Consider the following 22,278-nt stretch of genomic DNA (forward strand, 5'->3'; position numbering starts at 1 on the left):
TAAGTTGCCGTCCGGAAAAGGATTGGAAACGACACGGTAATATTTGTATGCGGCTTCGCAGCGGAGCGTCGGAATGGCGAGTGGCCGTGCGTCTCAACTCAATCTTATCAAGATCTGGCCACGCAGCCGCAAGGAAGCTGTTGAGACAGCACAGCAAACGATAATCTCGCCTTTAGACTCTGCATATTTCTGACCGCTTTCTTGACACGGGTAAAGTGGCCAAAAGTGGTGCCGTCACTGACTGGCAGACGCCCATCGGAAGCCGAAGCGTTCCGCAGCCATTCCGCTGGGGCTGCTCAGAAACAACGGCGGGCCTCAGGTGAGACCCTGACTTTCCCGACCCTCGCGGCCTTTCCGCCATGGCTACCAAGAACCCCGCCAGCACTTCGGTACCTTTGTGGGGTATACTGCGGCCACACATACGACGACCTCGTACGAATCACGGCAGATGGAGGCATCGAATGTACAGAGGAGCAGCGTCAAGCCGGCGGTAAGAAAGATGCAACATGCACATGCACGCGACAGTCGCACAAGGCTAGGCGATGATAGAGACAGTAAGCATGTGATGGCGAGCTCTAGGGCGGGAAGGTTTCCCGTCCTGACAATAGATTCACAGTTCGCTCTAAAGGAGAGTTTTCGCGCATGATTGCGCAAAGCTGACGAGGCGTCTTGCCCAGTGCTGCCAACTAGCAAATGCTATTAACAATCTCCTTGGATGTTCCTGGTGTCGTGTTGTGGATGCTTCACGCACCGAAGCCGTTGACTAGGCGAAGCTTGGAAGTGCATGTATGCGCAGCCAGAGCAAGTGCTGGTAGGCAGCACCTAGGTAGCAACTGAGGTACAGAGACGCCTATCCCGATGCGGACATCCAAGTCTTGTCATCGATGCGCGTTTAAGATGTTGCAACTCCCACTTCTACAATCGCATACATCTCCAGCCCTATTGCACGCGTATCACGATGAGTCAGCATATCAGTCAAAGGCACGAGCAAACATGTTCATGGTGAACGATGAATTACAGATAAGAAGCATCGCGTACGGCATCTTACCAATCCTCTTACCTCTGATCAAGGCCGCTGAGCACTATTTAGGATAGAGCCAAGGAAGTGCACGTTATCAGGTACCTCTCAGATACTAGGCATACTAACACAGGAGGAACCCCTCACATACGTGTGAGGCTCTCGCGGTCTATCGATAACTTGCCATGCCCAGCTCCCAGAAAGGCAGACCACGTGGGACTGAAGAATCTCCAGGCTCGGATCGATCTCCAGAGCCGTGTTGATGCCGGGCGCCATGGATGATCGTTGCCTCTAACCAGGCTAGACGGCGGCTAGTCAGGCACAGGGCACCTCTACTTACCCATTTCATCCACCTCGAGACATCCATGAAAGCCGTCGCGACCCTCTCAACGGCGCCCTCTACGTCTTGAGCCTTGTAAGACGGGCTGCAGTATTCTCCGCGCGCCACGGAAGATGCTGCACGCGAAGCCTGCGGCATGTGTGAGTAAAGTTTTCCTAGTCCAAGGCCCGTCGTCATCCAGCCGTGCGAGGGCACCGTGAAACGCACTCCCCACGCGGTCTGGAGTTTGACAGTGCCGGCTCTTCAGGTGCCATGGCGACAAAGCCTTATCTTGACGTCGACGCCTCTCCGCGCTGCCTCAGAACTGTGCTGACCCCTGTGCCTTGCCCAATGCAGCTGCTTTCCCTCTCCTGCAAGCTCGACCAGCTGCTGGGAATGTGTCGCACCATATAGAGCACCCCTCGTCGGCCTCGCGTGAGCCCAGCCAGACCCGCGGGCGTGCACTGACTGCCTCGTCACGCAGCATTGCCTCGCGCTCGCAGACACCGGCCGTCAAGGCTGCCAGCAGCAATTCGAGCCCGGACCGCACTCTGACGACGCTCGAACGCAAACCCTCGGGCTCGTATGCCCACAACCGCAACACTTCCATCGTTCACGGCATCCAGCACTCGCGCAACACCAGCTTCGTCAACTCCCCCGCCACGAGCCCGCTGAGCCCCCAGATCATCGCCGCCGCCGCCGGGGCAACCCTCGATGGAGCCCTCATGTCGCAGGAGTCAATAGCCGACGCCTTCGCCGCCAACGGCATGCAGCCAGGCGCAGGCACGGGGAATGTCTATGCCGGCGTGGGACCTCAGGCGGCATCGAGCGACGGAAGCATTCCCCATCGCAAACCTGAGCGGGCGCCGAGTGCCAGATCCGCGCGAAAGGGCCACAATCATCATCGCTCCCAGTCGCGCCACCCCCCGCATCCCCACGAACTCAAGACGGTTGGCGAATATGCCCTGCACCACCTTTTTAACTCTTTCATCAGTCAGGCCGAGCAGAAGATCAACCAGTGCATGACGGAGAGAGGCCAGCCGGAGGCCCGGGTAGAGGGTGTCTGTGGACCTGGTGTAGACCCCACCTTTGACCAGCTCATAGCTGCCCTGGGGCATATTGCGCGCCACAAGCCAAAGCCGCTCATAGATACCATCATGCTATGGCGGAAAGCCAAGAGCGAGGAGGCATCCAAACAGCGCACTCAGTTACTTACTGCCCGACAAGCCAACCCAGGACTTCAACTCCATCCTGCGCTATCTCGACGTAACACTGAACCGGTCCAACAACTGGATAATCAATCCGCAGCCTCTGTAGCATCTGGCCCCGACCACATCATCGCTCTGCAGCAGACTGTCACGCAAGCCGAACAGCGCTCGACCGTCTCAACCTACATCCTTTGCCGCGTCTTGATCGAGATCATGACCCAAACCGACCTCCATAACCTGACTTTTGAAATGGCCGACCGTCTTCTCGGTCTTTTCTATGGCCAGCTCAGCACGGTGGACCCTGACCTCGTGGACATATCCCCCCTCAACCTCGCCAATTGGACTATTTACAGCCAACTGCTCGGTGTGCTGAGTGGCCTCATTTTTGAGCAAGTGCAAGACAAGTTCATCACCGACCTGAAGATCGTCGATGGTCACTTGGCTATCAAGAATCAGTACAACCGAGACCACGAGGCCAAAGGCGCCTTGCTCATTCGCGCTCTGAGGCACCTGCAAGTGAAGTCATATCCTGAAGACACCTGGGACCGGACATGTGATTTTATGCTTTCCATGGCAAAGCTTTTCACCAGTGCCCACGGTCAGCCGGTTAAATATGCGTATTGCCAAGTCCTAAGGGAACTCTTACTACGTATCACCTCTAAAGCGACCGTTGAACTCAACGCACCTAGATGGAAGACTGTGATCGATATGATGAAGCAGCGCGCTGCCATACTGCTGGGCAAGCCGAAACACTGGCACGAAGCCTTCCCACTTATGGCCGCCATCCTATGTGCTTCTCCGACCGAAACCTTTCTCTCTCAATGGCTTGCGCTCGCCTTGTCTACTCAGCCACGACTCAAAGAGCGCGCAACCAGAGCCATTGCCCTTCGAGGCATTTGTCGGCTAGTGTGGACTTACATATACAGGCGGGGAACGGAAGCACCAAACGTCGCAGTTCGCCGATTAGAAGAAATTATACGCATGGTGTTCCAGCCAGGAAGGCGATCGTACCTTTCAACTGAGCCAGCCATCGCCGAACCCTTGATACAACTGACGCGCATTATCGGCTACAAGTACCAAGACCTTTGCTTCAAGACCATCATCTTTCCCCTGCTCAACTCCGACATGTTCCTGTCAGGCCGAGAGTTACGCGTTGAAAACCTAGAGCCTGACCGTATGGTCATCGGTATCCGCTCGTTTCTGGCCATTATGGCTGATCTCGAGAACACGGAGCAGCCGCCTTTCCCACTCACGTTCGACTACGACCCAAACGCGGTATCGAACGAGCTCCCTGCTCTTCCTTCTAGTCCGCGGCCTCTACAACCTCTGCCCATAAAGTCAAGTCTTCTCAAGGAAGACCGTCTGTCGCGTCCTGTGAACTTCGCCGGTTTCGCCGAAGTGGCCAAGGAGTACTATATTCGCTTCTGTAAGATCTTGGGGGAGATCACCATTATTTGCGACAACGCATTTGGAGGCCAGGCCGTGCTCGATGAGAAATTCTCATCGCAAACACCAAAGACGCCTATGGCGGCAGCCTTCAGTTTCGCTCCTCGCGAAGATTACATGACTACTACGGATCCGCGGCAAGGGTTCTATGACCTCTTACATGTCGCTGTTCAGGCTTTACCCCGCTGTCTGTCTCCACATATACCATTCAATTCACTTGTAAACCTGTTGTGCACCGGGACAGCCCACGTACAGGGGAACATCGCCGTATCATCCGCTCAGTCACTCAAATCAATAGCCCGACAGTCACATGCACAGCAAGTCACGATTGGCTTTGCACGCTTCATCTTCAATTTCGACGACCGTTATGCCACCATGTCCGATGGTGGCATGCTGGGGGCTGGGCACATCGAGAGCACCCTGAAGCTCTACGTGGAGCTACTAGAGATATGGATTGAAGAGATCAAGCGCAAGACACGTAAAGCAGCACTGGACACGCCTGACGACGGTTCTGGTAATCGCGCGGCTCTGCTTGATCTATCTTCAGTATGGGCGCATGTTGACGAAGTTGAATCTCATGGCGTCTTCTTCCTATGCTCGCCTTCACGTCGTGTCCGCTCGTACGCTGTCACCGTGCTACGCCTCATAACTGAATTTGACACGGCTCTGGGTGGCTCCAATACCCGTGTCATTCGGGTAATGGAGGGCAGTCCCCAGAGAGTCCTCGACATTAGCGATGAGAAGTTGTCATTGGCTGAGCGCAGTCGCTTACAACGCGGCATGCGCAAGAGCAATGTGCAGAGTACCCTTGTGGAGCTTTGTGGTAGCGATGTCCCGTATGACGCTACGTTATGGTTCAAGATCTTCCCGAACCTAGTTCGAATCAGCTTCGAGGTTTGTCCTTTCGCCGTGACTCTCACTCGTGATATAGTCTGTGCGAGACTTGCTCAGATGTATCGCACTCTATCATCCCTAGCCGAAGGCCAGCGCTCTACGCCGTATTCACCCTTCGAGCCCGGAAGTAGTAAGCTCAGCGGTCGTCTTGCTTCCACATCACCAGAAGTCGTCATCGAACAGTGGAAACTATACCTCATATTTGCCTTCACAACATTGACAAGTCTCGGTCCGACAGCCACATCAGCTACGCAAGGAAATCACTCGCGCAAGAGCTCGAAATCTTCACAGATCAGCACGAACAGGCAGCATACTGCTACCGAGTTGTTTTCCAAGGTCCTGCCGTTCTTGTCGGTGGACAATGTCGCCATACGAGATGCTGCAGTCATCGGTCTCGGCTCCGTCAACCTTAACCTCTACCGTACACTGCTCGAATCGCTTCAAGGGATCGTGGCCGCATGCGCTGAGGAGGCGAAGATGCGCTTGGGCAATCACAACCGGACGATCAGCAGTCCTCGCCCAATCAACTATCGGACTGACCATCTCCGGACTGAGATTACACACGTATACAAGCTGACCTCGCAACAATTTCTCAAACTCCCTGAAGCCCACAACGACGAATGGATAATCAACAATTTGATGAACTATACCAAGGATCTGAGAATATTTCTTAGTGATACAGAAGTCCAACTCGAGGCGCGCTATCAGAAGCTACGCACGCACTATTGTGGCCTGGTGGAGGTTTTGTTTGAGGGCATCAACAAGACTAGTGACCCTTTACATTGGATGCCGTTTCAAGCTCGGAAGGCTGCATTCACGTTGATGGAAGAGTGGTGCGGCTATGCGGCAAACCAGTCTCAGATCCGCCAGCGTGAAGAGCAGATGCGCCGTTCCATGCTTGATCGAGAGGTAGACAAGAACAACAAAGGCAATGCGACTGCTGCTCTTGAGATCGAAAAACGCGATCTTCGAACCGCAGCTCTGAGTGCCATGGCGGCGCTGTGTGGGGGGCCTGTAAGCATCACAACTGATAGTAAGGTTCTGCTTCAGTTCGACGTCATACGCATGCTCTCGTGGATTCAGAGCATCTTTGAAACTCCGAGCGATCGAACACACGCGATCGGTCGCCGAGCACTCACCAATCTCATCCTGCATAACCGCGAGCATCCATACTTGCTGGACAAGGCAATCGAAATGTGCTACCTCGCAGTTTCTGGCAAAGCTTTGGAAAGCTACTTCGAAGTTGTCACACAGGTCCTCACACAACACGAGGATTATACTTTGCCATTCTGGAAAGTACTCAGCGCTGGTCTTTACACGCTTGGACATGAGAACAGCGAGATACGCACCAAATCGACGCGACTGCTTCGAACGCTTGAAGCTCGCGAGGGCAAGAATTCGAAGTTGCAAGACCTTGATATCAGCATTTCTGACAAGACTGTTGCTGTCTACAAGCTGGCACAATTTGAGACGTCACGAAGGCTCGCTAAGCAGCACGCGGAACTCGCCTTCTTGGTCTTCTCGCAATTTTCCTACTACTTCAAAGATCTCAAGCCTGACCATAAGCGCAATATGGTTGCCGCTATGCTTCCTTGGGTGCAGTCCGTCGAACTCCAAGTAAATCCAGATGGAGGACCGACTGCTAATTCTTACATGCTGCTTGTCAACCTCTTTGAAATCACTTACAGGTCCGGCAACGTACTACACAATGAGATTCAGGCGCTCTGGCAAGCTCTAGCAACGGGGCCGTACGGTGGAAATGTTCAGTTAATCTTGAACTTCATCATCAACCTTTGCCTAGACAAGCGGGAACAAAACTACGTCGACTATTCCAAGCAGATCGTAGTCCATCTCTCCAGTACCCCTGCAGGGCTGAAGGTGGTCGAATTCTTGCTCCTACAAATCAACCCGCGGTCCATGGTAAGCGAAAAGCGCGAGCCTATGCCACCACCACCAGACGCCGTCAATCTCCCATACTTGGCCGATCTCACCCAGGTCCTACCAAGTAGCAACAAACAGGTAAGCATAAAGTAGAACTTGGAATGAGCTGTGCTAATTTTCGTAGTCCGGCTTCGCTCTGGGACAGGTTTGCCTCATCTTGTTGGTTGATCTTATGGTATCTCCAGTTGAGGTGGCCAAGGAGCACATTCCTTTGCTTCTACAGGTAGTCTTGGTTCTTTGGGATCATTACACTTCTGTAGTTCAGGACCAGTCTCGCGAGATGCTTGTACATCTGATTCACGAGCTAGTCATCTCCAAGATTGAGGACGATACGCCAGGCATCAACAAAAGATCGATCGAAGATTTCATTGAGGGTATTCGACAACGTGACGCCAAAGTAGTATGGAGTTACGACGACAAGAATGGTAAAGACGTTGCAGATTCAACGTTCAAGGTTCCCGAGCCGATGGAGTATGTTGCTGGCGAGGTCATGAGATTCTTTTCATTCGCGTACCCTGGGCTTCGGGAAGCTTGGGGGCGAGTCGCACTGAATTGGGCCACGTCCTGTCCGGTCCGACATATTGCATGTCGATCATTCCAGCTCTTCCGCTGCATCTTGAGCTCGCTCGATCAGCAAATGCTCTCCGACATGCTTGCAAGACTTTCCAACACCATATCAGACGAGGAGAGTGATATACAGACATTCTCTATGGAGATACTTACGACGTTACGAACGATCATCGAAGCGCTAGCACCGGACGACCTCATACAGTACCCTCAATTGTTCTGGACCACTTGCGCATGCTTGGATACCATACACGAAGGCGAGTTCATGGAGAGCCTACTGATGCTAGACAAGTTCCTAGACAAGCTTGATCTGGGTGACGAAGAGGTGCTGGCAATCCTGGAAGAAAGTTGCCCGGATAAATGGGAAGGCAAGTTCGAAGGCCTTGCTCAACTGACGTACAAGGGTATCCGGTCGAGTACATGTCTGGACCGATCTTTACGAATTCTGGAGAGATTGGTGGTTCTGCCTCCCAGCCGCATCGTGGGCGACGATAGCCGACTAATGTACACCATTCTCGCAAATCTGCCAAGATTCCTTCGCTCGTTCGACTCTACAGCAAAAGATTCTAGTGTCCGAGCCACTGCCGAAGTGCTTGCAAAGGTCGCCGATCAACACTACCAGTGCACATCGCTTTCCGAAGCGTTAACAGCCTTCGCAATGAAGAGGTATCGTCAAGAGAAAGATTTTCTCGCGCAGACAATGTCCGCTATCCGTTCAACATTCTTCCCAGATCATGAGTTCGGTAGCCTCGTGTTTCTCCTCGGTCTCTTGATGAACAACATCGATTGGATGAAGATCAACATAATGGAAGTGCTCTGCGTCCTGTTACCCGAGATCGATATGCGCAAGCCGGAGATGGCCTCCAAAGGGTCCGATCTTTTTTCGCCTCTTCTACGACTACTACAGAGTGCGTATTGCCCTCAAGCTCTGAGGGTTCTGGACTTCGTCATCAATCTCAATATGACTAGTACTCTTACGCCGTTCGACAAGCAGCATATTCGTATGAGTATGGCAGGTTCACACTCCACCAGAGGGTACAAGAAACAGTTCGAGAAGACGCAATCGTTGTACGGTATTCCTGAAGAAAGCGGCTGGTCAATTCCGATCCCCGCTTTGCACTCGCAGTTGACGAGGGCCAACGTCCACGCCGTTTTCTACACCTGCGGAAATTTCGGTGAGATGAACGTGCCAGACACCGAGACACCCAAAGTCGAATTTCGCCAAGAAGAATTCCCGTTCAGCCCCTTATCCGACTACCACCGAACAGCGACCATGACTTCTGAAGATACTCGGGGCGACAGTCACATCGGTGAACTGGTCATGAAATTAGACAGCTTGGACGACTTCTTTGAGGATGATGACGATGCTGAGACATTGACAGACCTACCAAACTTCTCGTCCTCAGGGCGCTATGCGAATGGATCGTTTGCTCACGATATGCGTGAGAATCTATACGATCAGCAAACGGCGCCTATCTTGCACAAATCTCTTACGCGGAACGCATCCGTGACATCATTCCAGTCGGGGTTCATCTCTGATGTCAAGCTCTCCCCGGCTAGGGATCCTGGTGTCATGACCCCGGGCGCTTTCAGCTCTTTTGCCAACTCTTCTTCGAGTACCTTACCCCCAACAAGCCACCCCCGCCCTGGTCTGCATTCCCGATCAGTGACGTCACCATCCGCTCCAAACCAACCACAGCGCATTTCACCTTCAGTCTCGTCCACCACTCTTGACGAACAAAACGAGCCATTCTCCGACGACGAGTACTCGGCCGGTCGTTCGAACAGCACAGACAAAGCCGGGACTTTTAGTCTGGAGAACATCATCAAACCTGTCGCTCACGATACGCGCAGCCGCTTTAGGAGCGGCATGAGGCGACTGACTGGCGGCGGTGGGGACAACAAGGAAGGGGCCAAGACAAGAGATGCGATCAAACTGGCATTACAAAAGAGTCCCCAGGTGCCAAAGGTGCCAGACATTTACCTGGTGAATCCCAAGAGCGCGGATCTGTAGAACGGCCAGAAGAAACGAAGAGTACATAAGACAGGTGCTCCAAGATACGAGTGCCAAGTGTATACATGGGGTAATGTGTTTATTTGTACAAAGAGAAGGATGGAATGGCCCGATACCACGGCGTAATATTGGGATGATGTTCTCGTACGAGGAACGGATGATTTATCGCATGTGTGGGTGATGTCCAAAAGATACCAAACGCTCTTTTCTTTTTAGCTGTTTTCAGCTCGCGAGATACCATAGTGCCAACAATACGATTAGAATGCTGTGTACTATTCATATCCGTTGTTCATTCGTCACAGCATCCTGCATCATCAATCGACATGCATCCTAGCGTATGCTTATGGTTGCCTGGTACCCTGGTGGTGAAACGTCAAGGTCGAGTTCGCCGTTCTCAAGTCTATGCTCAATCGCTTCACACCTTCGATTACACTTCAGCCAGCCTGTTGTCGGAACAGGCAAGCCTTGGTCTTGATAGCAGGTTCGTTCTACCGCCGTCATCCAATGCACCGGCGCTGCGTTACTGACGAATTCCTTTCGCTTTTCTTGATCTGTAGCATGCCCAACTTCACCTACAAATAAAGGCGCAATACTGCCTACCACTACGGGTGCATAACTTGGCACTACAGCTATTATGGCGCTAAGTGAGAACAGTACTGTAGAAGCAATACGTGCGAATGTGCTCTCGTGAGACTCAGTAGACGGGGTCATAGTTGTAGTGGTGGGCGAGATGGGTGTAGACTGCCATTATGGGTGGTCACGTAGGACTTTGGCAAAGGATGATGTAGTCAGCCAGCCACATTTCTGGTAGCAGAGCGCGATGGAGGGGTGCGTTGTGCGGATTACGACTGGGCCCGCTGGATGGTGGATGTAGGTGAGCATTGTTGTAGAGGTGGTGTGCATGGGTATTGGGGGCGCGTGCGGCATGAAGAGCGCGAGTTTCTGGAAGTGCTTGCAGCAAACATGATGCGAAGACTCTGTGGAGAGGGGTCGCGTATCATGAGCAATGTGAAGGGATCAGTGATTATGGGTCGTGTTACTCTACAAGAGCGTGATTGTGCCGAAAGACTGCGCTGGACGTATTAGCCATATGGCGCGTGCGGACAAACTTCTGCGCATTAGACACAAATGTTGTTGTGTCATCGAGTTTAGGTCGCCTCATATCCAGGTCGAACACAGAGACAGGACAGCCTTGTCGTGACAGCCTCTTCCCTGGAAAGAATGAAATGTGATGCAGCGATTCAAGAGGATGTCAAGGATGCCATGCGAGTCAGTGTGCTGCTAATGATCTAACAGCCCTAAACCACGTCGCATTCCAAATTCACGCCAACACTCTAGAGCCGAATCTTTCGCAGACCAGAAAAGATCGAAGATGCGCATTAGTTGCGACACGAGGACGATCGTGGCTGACTGATTGTCGCACCTCAGTTCGGTAGACGCGGGGAAGGAGGCTGAGGAGCTATCTCCGGATTCGTCGCCGGAAAATAGATGCGCCATGGGTACCCTGCAGGAAGCTGAAGGTTTAGCGCACGCAGTAACGTCCAACACATGGCAGCTGGGCAGCTTCCTCCCCTATTCGCCTCTCAGACGACACGCCATTTCAGCACTGTTGCTATGTCAGACCGACATTTGGTTAATGTGCTATCGTGCACTCAGCCAGCCTCCAATTTGGGCGTTTGTTGTTGCGCGCGCACCCAGCAGCGGCCGTTGCGTGTTCAGCTATGTCGTGATGGCCGTTTGAGAGCCCAAAGATAAGTCAGCGCTGTGCTGAAACGCCTCACTTCACCGAAAGCTCTGACCATGACGCCTTGACATGCCGGCCGTACTGCTTGCAGTGGTGTCGTACTCATGTCAAACACGCTGTCTGTATGAGAGTATGAAACAAAATAGTTTTTTTTTATTCGGCCTTTTCTAAAGTCTTCATCCATTGTCCAGCTCTGTATAAAGACGGTCGTTCCGATACAGACATTTAAATCATTATCTTCAACTTATCTTCAACATGTCGACCGTATCTCAAGGCGCAAAGGTTTACCTTATCCACACTACGCAACACACTCGCCCTTTCTTGACGACTGTACCTTTCATAGCCCGTGATTTCGCTGCATGGGGACATCGTGTTGATCACCATCCCGCGGACTCGGCATACATCACTGAGATTCGATCGCGCGAAGATGTGGAACATATGAACCGCAAGGACCGCGGTGGAAGCCGGAGGACGAAGCTGATGGAGATATGGGCAACCGAAGCCGTCCGCAGAAAACCAAGGCAACGAGGAGAACCCCGTGGCATTGAAATTGAAACATCCATGGCGCATGGCGGCTTTGGACCGCAAGATGCCAGGGTGAAGAAGGCAGGTGATTTGGTACAGGATGTCATAGATGGCGTGGCTTCATTTGGTTAGTGTGCACTATGAACCCCGATACGGTCACATGAGATGAGGAGTAGTACTAACAAACTACAAGAAGCCAGGACCGCAGCGACACCATTTCGGCAGAATACATCACAGGGATCTCGACCTACCATCATCACCACGTACACACGCCATCTCTTCGCCATTCGGTACACACCAAATGCTCCTCTTCCGTCGTGGTCGAATCCCGACATGATGTACGCAGACCAAGTCATCTTGGAGTTTCACGACTACGAAGAGATCAGGAAGGAAGATCTTGTCCACGCGGTGAACAGCGCGATTGGCAAGAACGAAGGTAGAATGGGCAGAGTGGAAAGATGTGTGAGAACAGGCATGAAGCGGGTGGTTCTATGGGCTGACGTCGCAGATGTCTTCTTTGGAGACGTAGTACAACAAGAAGGCAATTTGGAAGACAGCGATCCTGTGCCAAAGTACGAGAGGGGAGAAAGACCTCCAGTGTATGCGAAAGAGAGATAGGCAGTCTAAACATATGATACCCCATGTTTGCTTATACATCTTCACACCAACCTGCCTCCAATTCTCTGACCCGTCATCTAATCATAAACCACCTCCCCCCTCCTGGGACCACCCCTATGACTCCTCGCACCCTCCACCATCAGTCCTTGCATATTCCTGACCCGCACCTCGGCCATGTACTCTTGTTGTTCCGCGCTGATATGTCTGAACTCATTGGGATTTTTTCGGAATCCAAAGGTCTTATGTATAGCGTAACCCATGCAGACGAGCAACCCCGCGCCGGCCAAGATGAGGACGATGATGGCGCCCTCGGGGATCGCGTAGCCGGCGTCGCGCTTCGTGAGGGGAGAGGCGGTTGTGGTATTAAGGATCGTGAAGAGGACGATTGCAGCTGTGAATGAGAAAGCCATGACTTGGATGACTCTGGACGTGGTTTCTTGGAATTTCGATGAGAGTGCCTCTGCGGTGGATGCTGGGTAGCGGTTCGACTCTTGCCACGCTAGACGAGGTCTGGGACGTGTATAACAATGGTAGAGAAACCAGTTGGATGCAGTAAAGTTGACAGAGTGAGGACGAAGAGTGCCTTTGTATGGTCGTGTATGTGTCCCTGAAGACGCCGACGAAGAAAAGATGAAGTGCCGTCCAGTGTGACCTTGGTTCGTTTGGGAGTGAGTGAGTGAATAAGAGTGAACGAGAGTGAAGAGCAGAACCAGAGCAGTAGGCAGTAGCCCTTAATCAATAAACGCATAGCCTCATTCCAAAACAATAGACTCCACCTGGACACTGCCTTACCAAACATCCCTTCATCCTCCGTTGCCGTTATCTTACGTGTGCACAGGCCACATTTTCGTACATTACCTCTTCCGACATAGCGCCTCGCTGGATTGGCGTTGCAATTGGCCAACGGTCGCCAAGCGACCCGCCCGACTTCGTCGCTTTCATGGAGAAGACCCACCGTACACGTGACTTTGCGAGCGAACCAATGAGAAGGCGCGAGGCTATTTTTGCGTGTCCTAATGAGGCACCCACGCATAGCTTGTGGCGTCGCGGGACCTGAGTATTGCTGACAGTGAACATGGAAGATACGGAGATGTGGTTCCGGTGAAGAGCCCCCTGAAATCAGTGGGCTCGGATGCTGCGACTGCATCCGAACTACTTGTCGATATCTGTCTGCACTCCAAGGTCGTTCTTGCGTGCACTGGATAATACAATTTGCAACCGACTTCTTGACAAGAGAATTCGCCTTTGACTAAGACTGGGTCTCGGCCGTGTTTCGCGCTGCTCCAACTTTCCAATATTCAACGGTTCGTCACTGCCGTCCACTACATCGGTGTCGCTAAGTGTTTGACACGCGCTCGATCTTGGCACTAACTTCGAGCAAACCAGTGTTGTTCGACCTGATGGCCAATCAATGACTTCGATATGAGAGGGGCGCGAGACAAGGGATAAAATCTACGACAAGGCACGACAATGATATACTTGCGCAATACTGCTACAGTGTACTACGAAAACCCAGCTGCTCTTGAATTGAACATCACTACAAAATCAGTGATATATATGCGCGCAAAAATGAATGAGTCGATGAAGAGGTTGCTTGATGCATACGCAGGGTGATATGGGGCAGTGCGGTCTCTACCATGGTTGCACCCTCGCTTGAACGAACCTGACAGTGGAAAAGTCGCCTATGTTGGTTTTTGAGCTTGTTCCAACGTGCCCAAACAAGTTCTTTCGAGAAATCCCCATATCAAGATCGAAACAATCTCCAAGGAGGACACAGCGTGACTACCGCTATAAAGCACTACCAGCTACCATCAACCGCGCGAAGAGGCCGCTCACCCGAAGAAATGGTGCACCGCGACTCTGCTAGCACTGATATTGTCGATTACTGTATACGCGGCGAGTCTAACCACCTCTATGAAGAACCAGATGTCGACGAAGACATCGTATATCGCGTTATTCCCGGAGATGTAGTCACGGACGAAGAGCTGGAAATATGCGCTGGCAACTTCTCTTCTGATTACGGCGTGTGGAGTTGGAGAGCACATCTTGTAATGGGAATGATGGCCGAGTATGGTAAGTCCTCCGGCATTGTTGGAGTGTAAGTCGACAGCCAAGGACGTATCGCTGACTCTGGTATAGGCAAACCAATACATATGAGTCGAGTTAGGCTAAGGGCTCAATGTCTACCTGAGGGCGCGAACAATATCCTAGTGACGGTTGTTACTAAAGACGATCGGCACGTTGGGCACTGCTTTGTGAGCCAGTGGATGCATGGTGACGATCGAGTGTGGTGGATAACACAACTGCTCGTAGTGAAACGCTATCGCAACCAGAGACGAGCTACACGAGTGAGCATTTATTACATGTTTTGGCGAAGAATTTGCAGCTAACATACAGTCGATGCTACAAGCCCTGGCCATGCACTCCAATATCGGCAGATCTACCCAAAGAGATCTTGTCGGAATAGCAACGGCGAACCCGTATAGTCTTTGCGCCATTCTCCGTGTTTTTGGTCGTGGTATCGAAGTCCTGCCTTCGAGGCCTGAGTGGGAGAAATGTCGCACTCGTCACACGCCGCTGCTCAGTTCCACATGTGAGTCTATAATCGGCGCCGCACCAGTCAGCTATGTCCGCAGTGCCAAACTATCGCTGGGACAGTTGATTGCGAACACAGGATTATTTGTCGATCACGCCACATCCGAAGAAGCGATGAAGAGAATCATACACAGCATGAATCAGCAGATGCCCGGGCCATGGGAGTGGTTATTCGGCTGCCTGGAACCTGGGCACGAGTATGTGTGTATCCTTGATTATTCCCATGATCAGGAATACAATATGAACACGGCGCTCTGCGACACACCGTCGGTTCCGAATGAGCCTTGTTTGGGGAAGCATGCTACAAGCCCGTCGATGACGCTGTTGAGAGCAGCTCTTGGCAGCTCTAGGCCGCCTGAGCAGAGCCCAATCCCGGTTCGATATGCTGACATCGATCGATACTTGCTCGAAGTGCCTGAGAGTTGCGTCCTCGATCCGAATCTTAGCAACCGTGCCCATGCATCCTTGCATGGCAGTATGCGCAAGCTCATCTATGAAGCCAAAGAGCTGATTGTAAAGCATTTGCGTCTGTTGCCCACCATCATGGGCGCAAAACAGATACCGAGAGACCTTCGAAGAGTCTATCAGACGGCGAATATGATCTTCCCGTTACCAGGAGACATACAGACATGGAGGGACTTCGTGCCGTACGTACATGAGATCTACGAACACGACATCAACGCTGAAGCTCGCATGTTGATCCTACAGGCGATTCATTTCCAGGAGCTCCGTGAAATCGATGAGAGAGAACAAAAAGAGAAGGCGAAGAACGCCTCGGCATTGGCCAAAGCGACCAGGCCGAAAGAGAAAAGAAGGTCATTGAAGGGCCCGAAGGAGAAGTCTGTGACACAACCGTCAGCATACGCAGCATGCTCCTTTGAAGATCAACGCGAGGAATTACCGGGGAAATTGCGAGAAAAGCTTAGACTCACGCCGACAACGCCTACCAGAAGGCCTCTAGCTCCGAAGCCTCAAGGGCTGTTTAGAGCAGCCAAGGCGACAGCGAAGACACCCACATCCACTCCTAGACCTCGGACAACATCGATGTTCTCATCCATGAGTCCCTTCAGAAAATCGAAAGAGCCAAAGTCTCAGTCTCGAAACTCTAGCATGGCGGTGCAGGCACACAGCCCTGCGCCAGCCACACCCGAGCAAACAGCGCCTAGACACAACTCCAGCCCAATCGCCCAATCCACCGTTTGGACGCCGGCTTCTGTGGCTCCCAATACACCTATCTCTACAGCTTTCGTTCGTCAAAGACAAGGTGAGATACATGTCGTAACGACACCACCCGCAACTCCACCACCCCCTCAATCGCAGCCGAGTCTTCCGCACTACATGGCCCCAACCGTGGACTCAATGCAAAGGTACGAGACCCGCAGCCCTCAGCTTTTCTATTCCGATGAGTCTGATGGATGCAGTCGGTCGAATGTCTTTGGCCGGTTTTCTCTGAAGAATGGCGCGAAGACGATGGATCGGACGCAGGGCATGAGGGGATGAATCGTCAGCCAGGGTGGAAACAGATTTTGCAAGCCACTTAGTGGTATGGGCCTCTCAGTTATTCGAATGATAATTGATGGGTGCTCGTTCGTGGATTCCAACAAAATAAGAGGCTCATGGAAGATGCGGAGTCAGGAGTGATGCTACGTTTGAGTGTGGGGCATGACGCGTCTCAATGAGCTAGTGCGTGGATGGCACCTTTCTTTTCTCTCTCCTCAATCAATGTACACTTCACTTTCATGATTCGCCTAGATGGCGCTCGAAATGCCGTCAACACAAAGCTATCTCATTCTCTAGGCATATTACAAGACCTTAGTGCTGCGAAACCGGTCGCTCAAACTAGGTACGAGTGTGATCCACTCGCCACTCCATGTGAACGCATTCATCTATCTTACACTGACGCAAAGAAATACAGCATGTGAGCTGGTTGTGGAAACTTGGTCTACGCTTACAAGGCCCAGGCAGCAATAGCGAAGACGACCGACAAGGCCATGGCCATCGAGTTCACGACCGAGACCGAAGTAGCAGCTCCAGCTCCAGTACCGCTAGGGGCGGCGGTGCCCGATTGCTGAGCACTTTCGTTTCCGCCGTCGTTACCGTTGTCGCTGTTGTTACCGCTGTCGTTGTTGTTACCGCCAGTGGTGGTGTTGCTGCTTGAAGAGCCACCAGATGAAGTACCGTTGTTAACGGGCTCCGCTGATGGCAACTCCTTCTGTTCCTTCGGGCAGCTTAGGTCGAAGCGCGGGGTGGTGGAGAGGTTGTCAGAGACGGCGAACTTGACCTTGTTCGCGGGGTTGGCGTCGCGGAGTGTGTACCAAAAGACGTTCTTCTTGCCGAAGAGCGCGCAACCGACATCCTTCCAGTATGTCTCGGCGTTGTCCACAGTTGACTTGGCAGCACCAAAGTCTGGACCGCTGTATGCCCAACCTGTCTCGGTAACCCACACGTCCTTGCCTCCAGCAACACCCTCGGTTGCGCTGATGGCACTGCTCAAGAGCTTGCCAGCGTTGTCAATCTTGTTGTCCAGCTCGGATTCGTAGAAGGGGAACGCGTTCACGGCCAAGAAGTCGATCTCGTCGATGACAGCGGCGTTGGACTCGTTGACCCAAGCAGTCCAGGTGTCGACGTGGGTGATCTTGACATCCTTAAGAGGAGTGTCGGCAAGACGCTCGCGCGCGGCCTTGATGAACTCGACAATCTTCTCGGCGCTGTTACCTACACCAGCCTTGTTCCGGATACCGGGCTCAGACACACGGTAGAGATCCTCGGAACCGACCGACAGTCCAATTACGAGATCCGTCAGCTTGGTGCCGTACTCCTCAACAGCAGAGTTCAGCGCCTTCAGCTCGTTGTCAATATCTTCAGTTCCCGAGGCCCAGATACCGAGAAGGAGCTTGGAGTTTGTCTTGATGGCAGCAGGGAAGGCGGCGATAGGAGTGTCGGTCGTCTGCCACTGGATGTTGGAGTACAGGCGGATAGCGGTGAAGTCGCCCGGCGCGCCCTCGAGGTTCTGCGCTGTGGTGAACTCCTTCTCAAAGTCCGCCTGTGTCTTGGCCTTGCCAGTGTCGTCAGAGGCTCCCGAGTTGAAGCCCAGAACGAAGTCCTGCGCAAGGGCGCCGCTGACGGTGGCCGCCGCGACAGCAAGCGCTGATACGAAACGCATGATTGGTAAAGTGGATTAAGGGAGCGACTGTAGTTGAAAAGTTGAAAAGTTGAAAAAGATTGCAAGAAGAAAGGTGTCAGAGAGTGTGGAGGAGTGAGATTGTTCAAGAGAGAGCAGGGCAAACCCCCGTGTAGGTTCGTGCAAACACGCGCTGACGATCATTCACGAGCGGCTTACCCCGTAATTGCGGTCATGGGGCCCGGAGCCGTGTGATTGGGCAGCCGATTGCACCGCGCCAGTATCAGCCTCAGATGAGCCTTGGCGCCAAGAATGGCAAGTGAGCGGTCGCTGTTCGTTTGGTGAGTCTTTGGTGCACAGCCACGCGCCTGAAACGGCGCGTAGAATGAGGGCGTTTCGGAAGCTTTTGGACGTCACGTCATAATAGGCTATCCTCCTGTTGTCACCCAGGCTCTGGCGCTTCTTATTCCCGCAGCACATACGGGCCCAATATCCCGAGGTCATGTCTACAAAGCCATCACATCTTTGAACGAAGACATTCGCTTCAAGGACGCACCAGGCATCAGCAGGAGTCTTGGGATACCCGAAGTATTGTGCTGGGCTGTACGTCGGACATGTTGGAATAGCCCCCGTCTTTCACGTTGCACAACCTCACTCTATAATGTAGCGAAACAGCTGCTTACAAGGCAAAACCCGGTAAAGCCCATGACCAGAATCATACAAAGATGTTCTAACAGGCGTGCATCTCGCTGGGATATAACACTAGTTCACATCGCCCAAATGTCACTGAATAGTATACCATGCGTCTACCAATATAGACCCCATAACTTCCTACCTGACTAGTCATCGTTCACCCATTCCATCTAAGCGATCTTCCCAACTGGTAGCCGATCATCAAGGATTCAGATAACCGATCACCTGGATTAGGATCTCAGAACGCCACATTAATCTACAAACTCTACTTTCCTGCGCTTATCAAGTCAATCCCAACCGGGCAGAATAACTGCATGTATGAAGTGGGGTCGAACTGATGCAAGCAGGGGACCAATCATGATTATTCGTGCACTAATCTTGAAGGGATTGCTTGATGGGGACTATATGGCTAGATACCAAGTTTGTGGGGTGCGGAAATATGCCGCTGGGGCGAAAATAGCGACCGAGGATACCTCGATGTCCTTCCCCTGTGAAGCCATCAACATGTCTAGCAGGCAGATTTATAAACTATCTGAGCCGAAAACATCCACTGACAACCATATCCTGTTTTGAGACTAGCGTTGTGTGAAGGACCTGAAGGACGATTTGAAGGGTCGTGATGTTCCAACACGCGGACGAGGACGTCTGTGCCACTTCCCCGCTTGAATGCTCGCTGTGCGACATCAAGTAAGCAGGCTTCGCACGGCGGATTCGAGATGTTCAAAGTGACAGGTAAGCGCTCATACATACCTACGTAAATGAGGGCGCATAAAGTAAAGTTTGGAAGTGATACAGGAGCGCTGAGAAACTACACCATTACTCGCATCACACTGCCCAGGCGGTCGCTACTTGGCAAAAGCCAATGATGGTGAAGCTTTGAACTTCTTGTCTAGACGTGACTTGTCCCTGAAGTGCCCACAAACCTTTCCAACCGGAATGGCAGCCTCAGATGTCCCGAACAATGAGTTTGACACACGCTGTACCCGTGGTACAGACACGACATCCACCTAGCGTGACGGAATACTGTAGAACAAAAAGCCGGCATTACGCACTGGGAAACGCCACTTCATGTCAACCCTAGCAGACAGTGGGATGGCTGGTACAGATACACATGCAGAGGTTACACTGCATTGCAGAAATTTCCTCGGGAATGTGCATGTACAAGCTACCAACGGAGGTGCGGTTATGACGCTAAGTCGTTTGGCTTGGACATCGTCTTCAAACATGCTGAGAAGTGAAAGAAGTCTTGAGAGAATTAACAAAACGTGCGGCTTCTGGAGACCGACACTGTAGAAAGGCCAACATCAGACCGGTGGGCAGTAGAGAGGCGAGGTATGGTAGGGGTTGTACGACATGTTGATGCCGACTTATTGTGGAACATGCACCTCAGTCGCACAGTGATGATAGCGAGCACGACAGTGAATAGGTCATGGCCGTGAGTCGACGCGTGCAAATACAGGCGGTTGATTTTCAATAGTATCACCATCAAGTAAAGCATAACACTGGTGCAAAGATATGGTAAGAAGATGTCGAAAGAATCGGGAACCGGAGTATATTATCCTGTTCGAGCGTTGGCATCCAGTCAGGACTGCACCCTCAGGTAGCCTCAGCTGCAGATGGAGCCGAATCGTCATCAACGTCCATCGCTCGCAGCTTAGCCTCCACGGCCGCAACGACCTGGGAATCAAAATGCTCACCTTTCTCGGGTTTCCTAACACTGTGGTGTGTTAGCGATATGCTTGACTTCCTGCAAGATGTATACTCACGGTGATCTGGTACACTTGTCGCATCTCTCATGCCCACATCCAGGACATTGCGGCGAATTGTTATGAAAAAGGCCATTGCACTTCTCACACTGCCAGCGCACCCTAGTCCTCGGCTTTCGCCAGGTTCGTCTGAATTTCTCCAGCTGCTTTTCCACCTCCGTTTCGCTGTCAGGCTCCGCATCGCCCGGATAACCATCAGGCCATTTGCTGAGTTTGGCTGGCTCGCGCGGACATTTCGTGCATCGGACATGCTGGCATGAATTGCAGACGTTCGCCGTTGCAGGAACGAATAGGTTCTCACAGACATGACAGTTACGTCTGATGCGTTGTCTCGCGGGTTGGTATACCAACTCATCGCCGCCACGAGTCCGGATGGTGAGCATTCTCTTTCGCTTTGGTTGCTCCATACCATCTTTCTCGGCTTGCTTCTCTTCCGGCGTCTTCTTCTTGGGGAAACGAGGACACTTCTTGCACCGCTTGTGCTCGCATTGCAGGCACACTTTGTCGGAGCCGTAAAGGGTTCCGCAGCGGTGGCAGCTGCGATGGACACGCATACGGATCGATTTCTCGACACGCTGGATGGTGGGCTTTGGAGCTGGTGCAGCGATCCACTCGTGCGACTCAAGAGTGAGGCCGTACTTGGCGAACAGGGCGCGGGCTCTTTCCTGCTGCATGGCGTTGCGATCCATCTCCTTGGTAATGGGAGTTGGTGGTACTGACACTGCGGGAGTGATGGGTCTTGTTGAATTAGTACATGTGTTTTTAAAGATGCCGCATTGTGAAAACTCACGTGGCAGGTGCGACTTCTGGGTCGGCTTTGTCAGGTTGCGCAAGTTCTTTCTCAACGGGCTGCTGCTGCTGCTCGACTTGAGGAGCTGACGATGGCTCGGGCGCCAGGGTCGGTACACTTTTGTTCGATTTCTCCCTCTTGAACACAGTGCTCATTCGCTTCACGTATTTCCCAAGGGTGCCGCGTTCCACATTCTTGCCCTTGTCCGCCGCGCCAGTATCTGCTGGTGTCGTCATGGTTGCCGTCGCAAAGAAGGTGTCTGCGAAATCGGGATGCAACAAAGGGGCACTGCTAACTTATGAACAGAGTCGGCTTGGACCCAAGCACATGCGATCCGGTGACGAGGTTGCGCCGTTGAAAGCCAGCCCTGCATGCAGCTCAACTAAAAATCCCTGGAGTCTGGCCACTGGAACGTGTCGGGACACCGAAGGTTTGGTAGGCGGCAATCTATTCGACGCCCAAGGACAACCCTGAGAAGTGTGAAAAGGCGTACTGGCAGTTTTAACCGTTTGCCAAAGCTGCCCGGCGAGACCTGGCGATGGCGATGTGACGAAAGGTGGCGGTCCACAAGTTATGTATGTATGTGCAGAGCGGTGCGCATCAGGCCATGACCCGGCTTCCCACTGCGCTGGAATCGACCCCGAACTACACAAGCGTGGCTGAGAAAACTAGCGCGACCCGTTCGTTACAAAAGCGGACAATATCAGGGCATTGCCTGCTGCAATGTATGCGACTTCTGCGGCTGACTACGGCGAAGGACTTTTTCTATCGCTGGGAGAACCGCCGGGGGAGGCGAATAGCAACGAGCAGTCCAGGGCTCGGGTTGTGCACGGGGAACAATCGCACACACGACGGCTGCATGCATTCTGGCTGCAACCGAGCCTGCGTCGCTGTTTGGTGCCCACGGCTCGACGTCTGCTGCGGGATCGCGGCGGAGCTGCGTCCATTCCAGGCATCGATCAGTCTGGGTGCCAGCGGCCACCATGACGGAACGAGGGCCTTCGCCGCTCCGCGGAACA

General features: G+C 52.6%; 6 protein-coding genes across 6 annotated transcripts; 3 read left to right on the forward strand and 3 right to left on the reverse strand.

Moving 5' to 3' along the window:
• The first annotated feature begins 1,380 nt into the window (after window positions 1–1,380).
• BKA58DRAFT_350896 (cell morphogenesis N-terminal-domain-containing protein) lies at window positions 1,381–9,685 on the forward strand. Its single transcript, XM_046168535.1, has 3 exons — window positions 1,381–1,498; window positions 1,695–6,904; window positions 6,951–9,685. The coding sequence occupies exons 1-3, from the start codon at window positions 1,495–1,497 to the stop codon at window positions 9,405–9,407; spliced, it is 7,671 nt and encodes a 2,556-aa protein (XP_046031097.1). The 5' UTR covers window positions 1,381–1,494; the 3' UTR covers window positions 9,408–9,685.
• A 1,592-nt stretch (window positions 9,686–11,277) lies between these two features.
• Window positions 11,278–12,333, forward strand: BKA58DRAFT_15607 (uncharacterized protein). The gene is made up of 2 exons (XM_046164868.1): window positions 11,278–11,803; window positions 11,870–12,333. Exons 1-2 carry the CDS (start codon window positions 11,407–11,409, stop codon window positions 12,292–12,294), a joined length of 822 nt encoding a protein of 273 aa, XP_046031098.1. The 5' UTR covers window positions 11,278–11,406; the 3' UTR covers window positions 12,295–12,333.
• Window positions 12,334–13,161, reverse strand: BKA58DRAFT_15608 (uncharacterized protein). Its single transcript, XM_046164869.1, has one exon. The coding sequence runs from the start codon at window positions 12,702–12,704 to the stop codon at window positions 12,372–12,374; it is 333 nt and encodes a 110-aa protein (XP_046031099.1). The 5' UTR covers window positions 12,705–13,161; the 3' UTR covers window positions 12,334–12,371.
• A 519-nt stretch (window positions 13,162–13,680) lies between these two features.
• BKA58DRAFT_446680 (uncharacterized protein) lies at window positions 13,681–16,389 on the forward strand (the record flags this gene model as incomplete). Its single annotated transcript, XM_046174199.1, has 3 exons — window positions 13,681–14,367; window positions 14,434–14,642; window positions 14,692–16,389. Exons 1-3 carry the CDS (start codon window positions 14,139–14,141, stop codon window positions 16,387–16,389), a joined length of 2,136 nt encoding a protein of 711 aa, XP_046031100.1. The 5' UTR covers window positions 13,681–14,138.
• Window positions 16,390–16,837: 448 nt separating this feature from the next.
• Window positions 16,838–18,052, reverse strand: BKA58DRAFT_306041 (GPI-anchored cell wall beta-1,3-endoglucanase EglC; the record flags this gene model as incomplete). The annotated part of the gene is made up of 1 exon (XM_046167089.1): window positions 16,838–18,052. One exon carries the CDS (start codon window positions 18,050–18,052, stop codon window positions 16,838–16,840), a length of 1,215 nt encoding a protein of 404 aa, XP_046031101.1.
• A 1,832-nt stretch (window positions 18,053–19,884) lies between these two features.
• Window positions 19,885–21,665, reverse strand: BKA58DRAFT_15705 (uncharacterized protein). Its single transcript, XM_046164885.1, has 3 exons — window positions 21,260–21,665; window positions 20,470–21,207; window positions 19,885–20,420 (listed from the first exon to the last, which is right to left on the reverse strand). The coding sequence occupies exons 1-3, from the start codon at window positions 21,493–21,495 to the stop codon at window positions 20,300–20,302; spliced, it is 1,095 nt and encodes a 364-aa protein (XP_046031102.1). The 5' UTR covers window positions 21,496–21,665; the 3' UTR covers window positions 19,885–20,299.
• Window positions 21,666–22,278: the final 613 nt, after the last annotated feature.

The sequence above is a fragment of the Alternaria rosae genome, assembly GCF_020736505.1.
Source record: "Alternaria rosae strain MPI-PUGE-AT-0040 chromosome Unknown BKA58scaffold_1, whole genome shotgun sequence".
Classification (NCBI taxonomy): Eukaryota; Fungi; Ascomycota; class Dothideomycetes; order Pleosporales; family Pleosporaceae; genus Alternaria; species Alternaria rosae.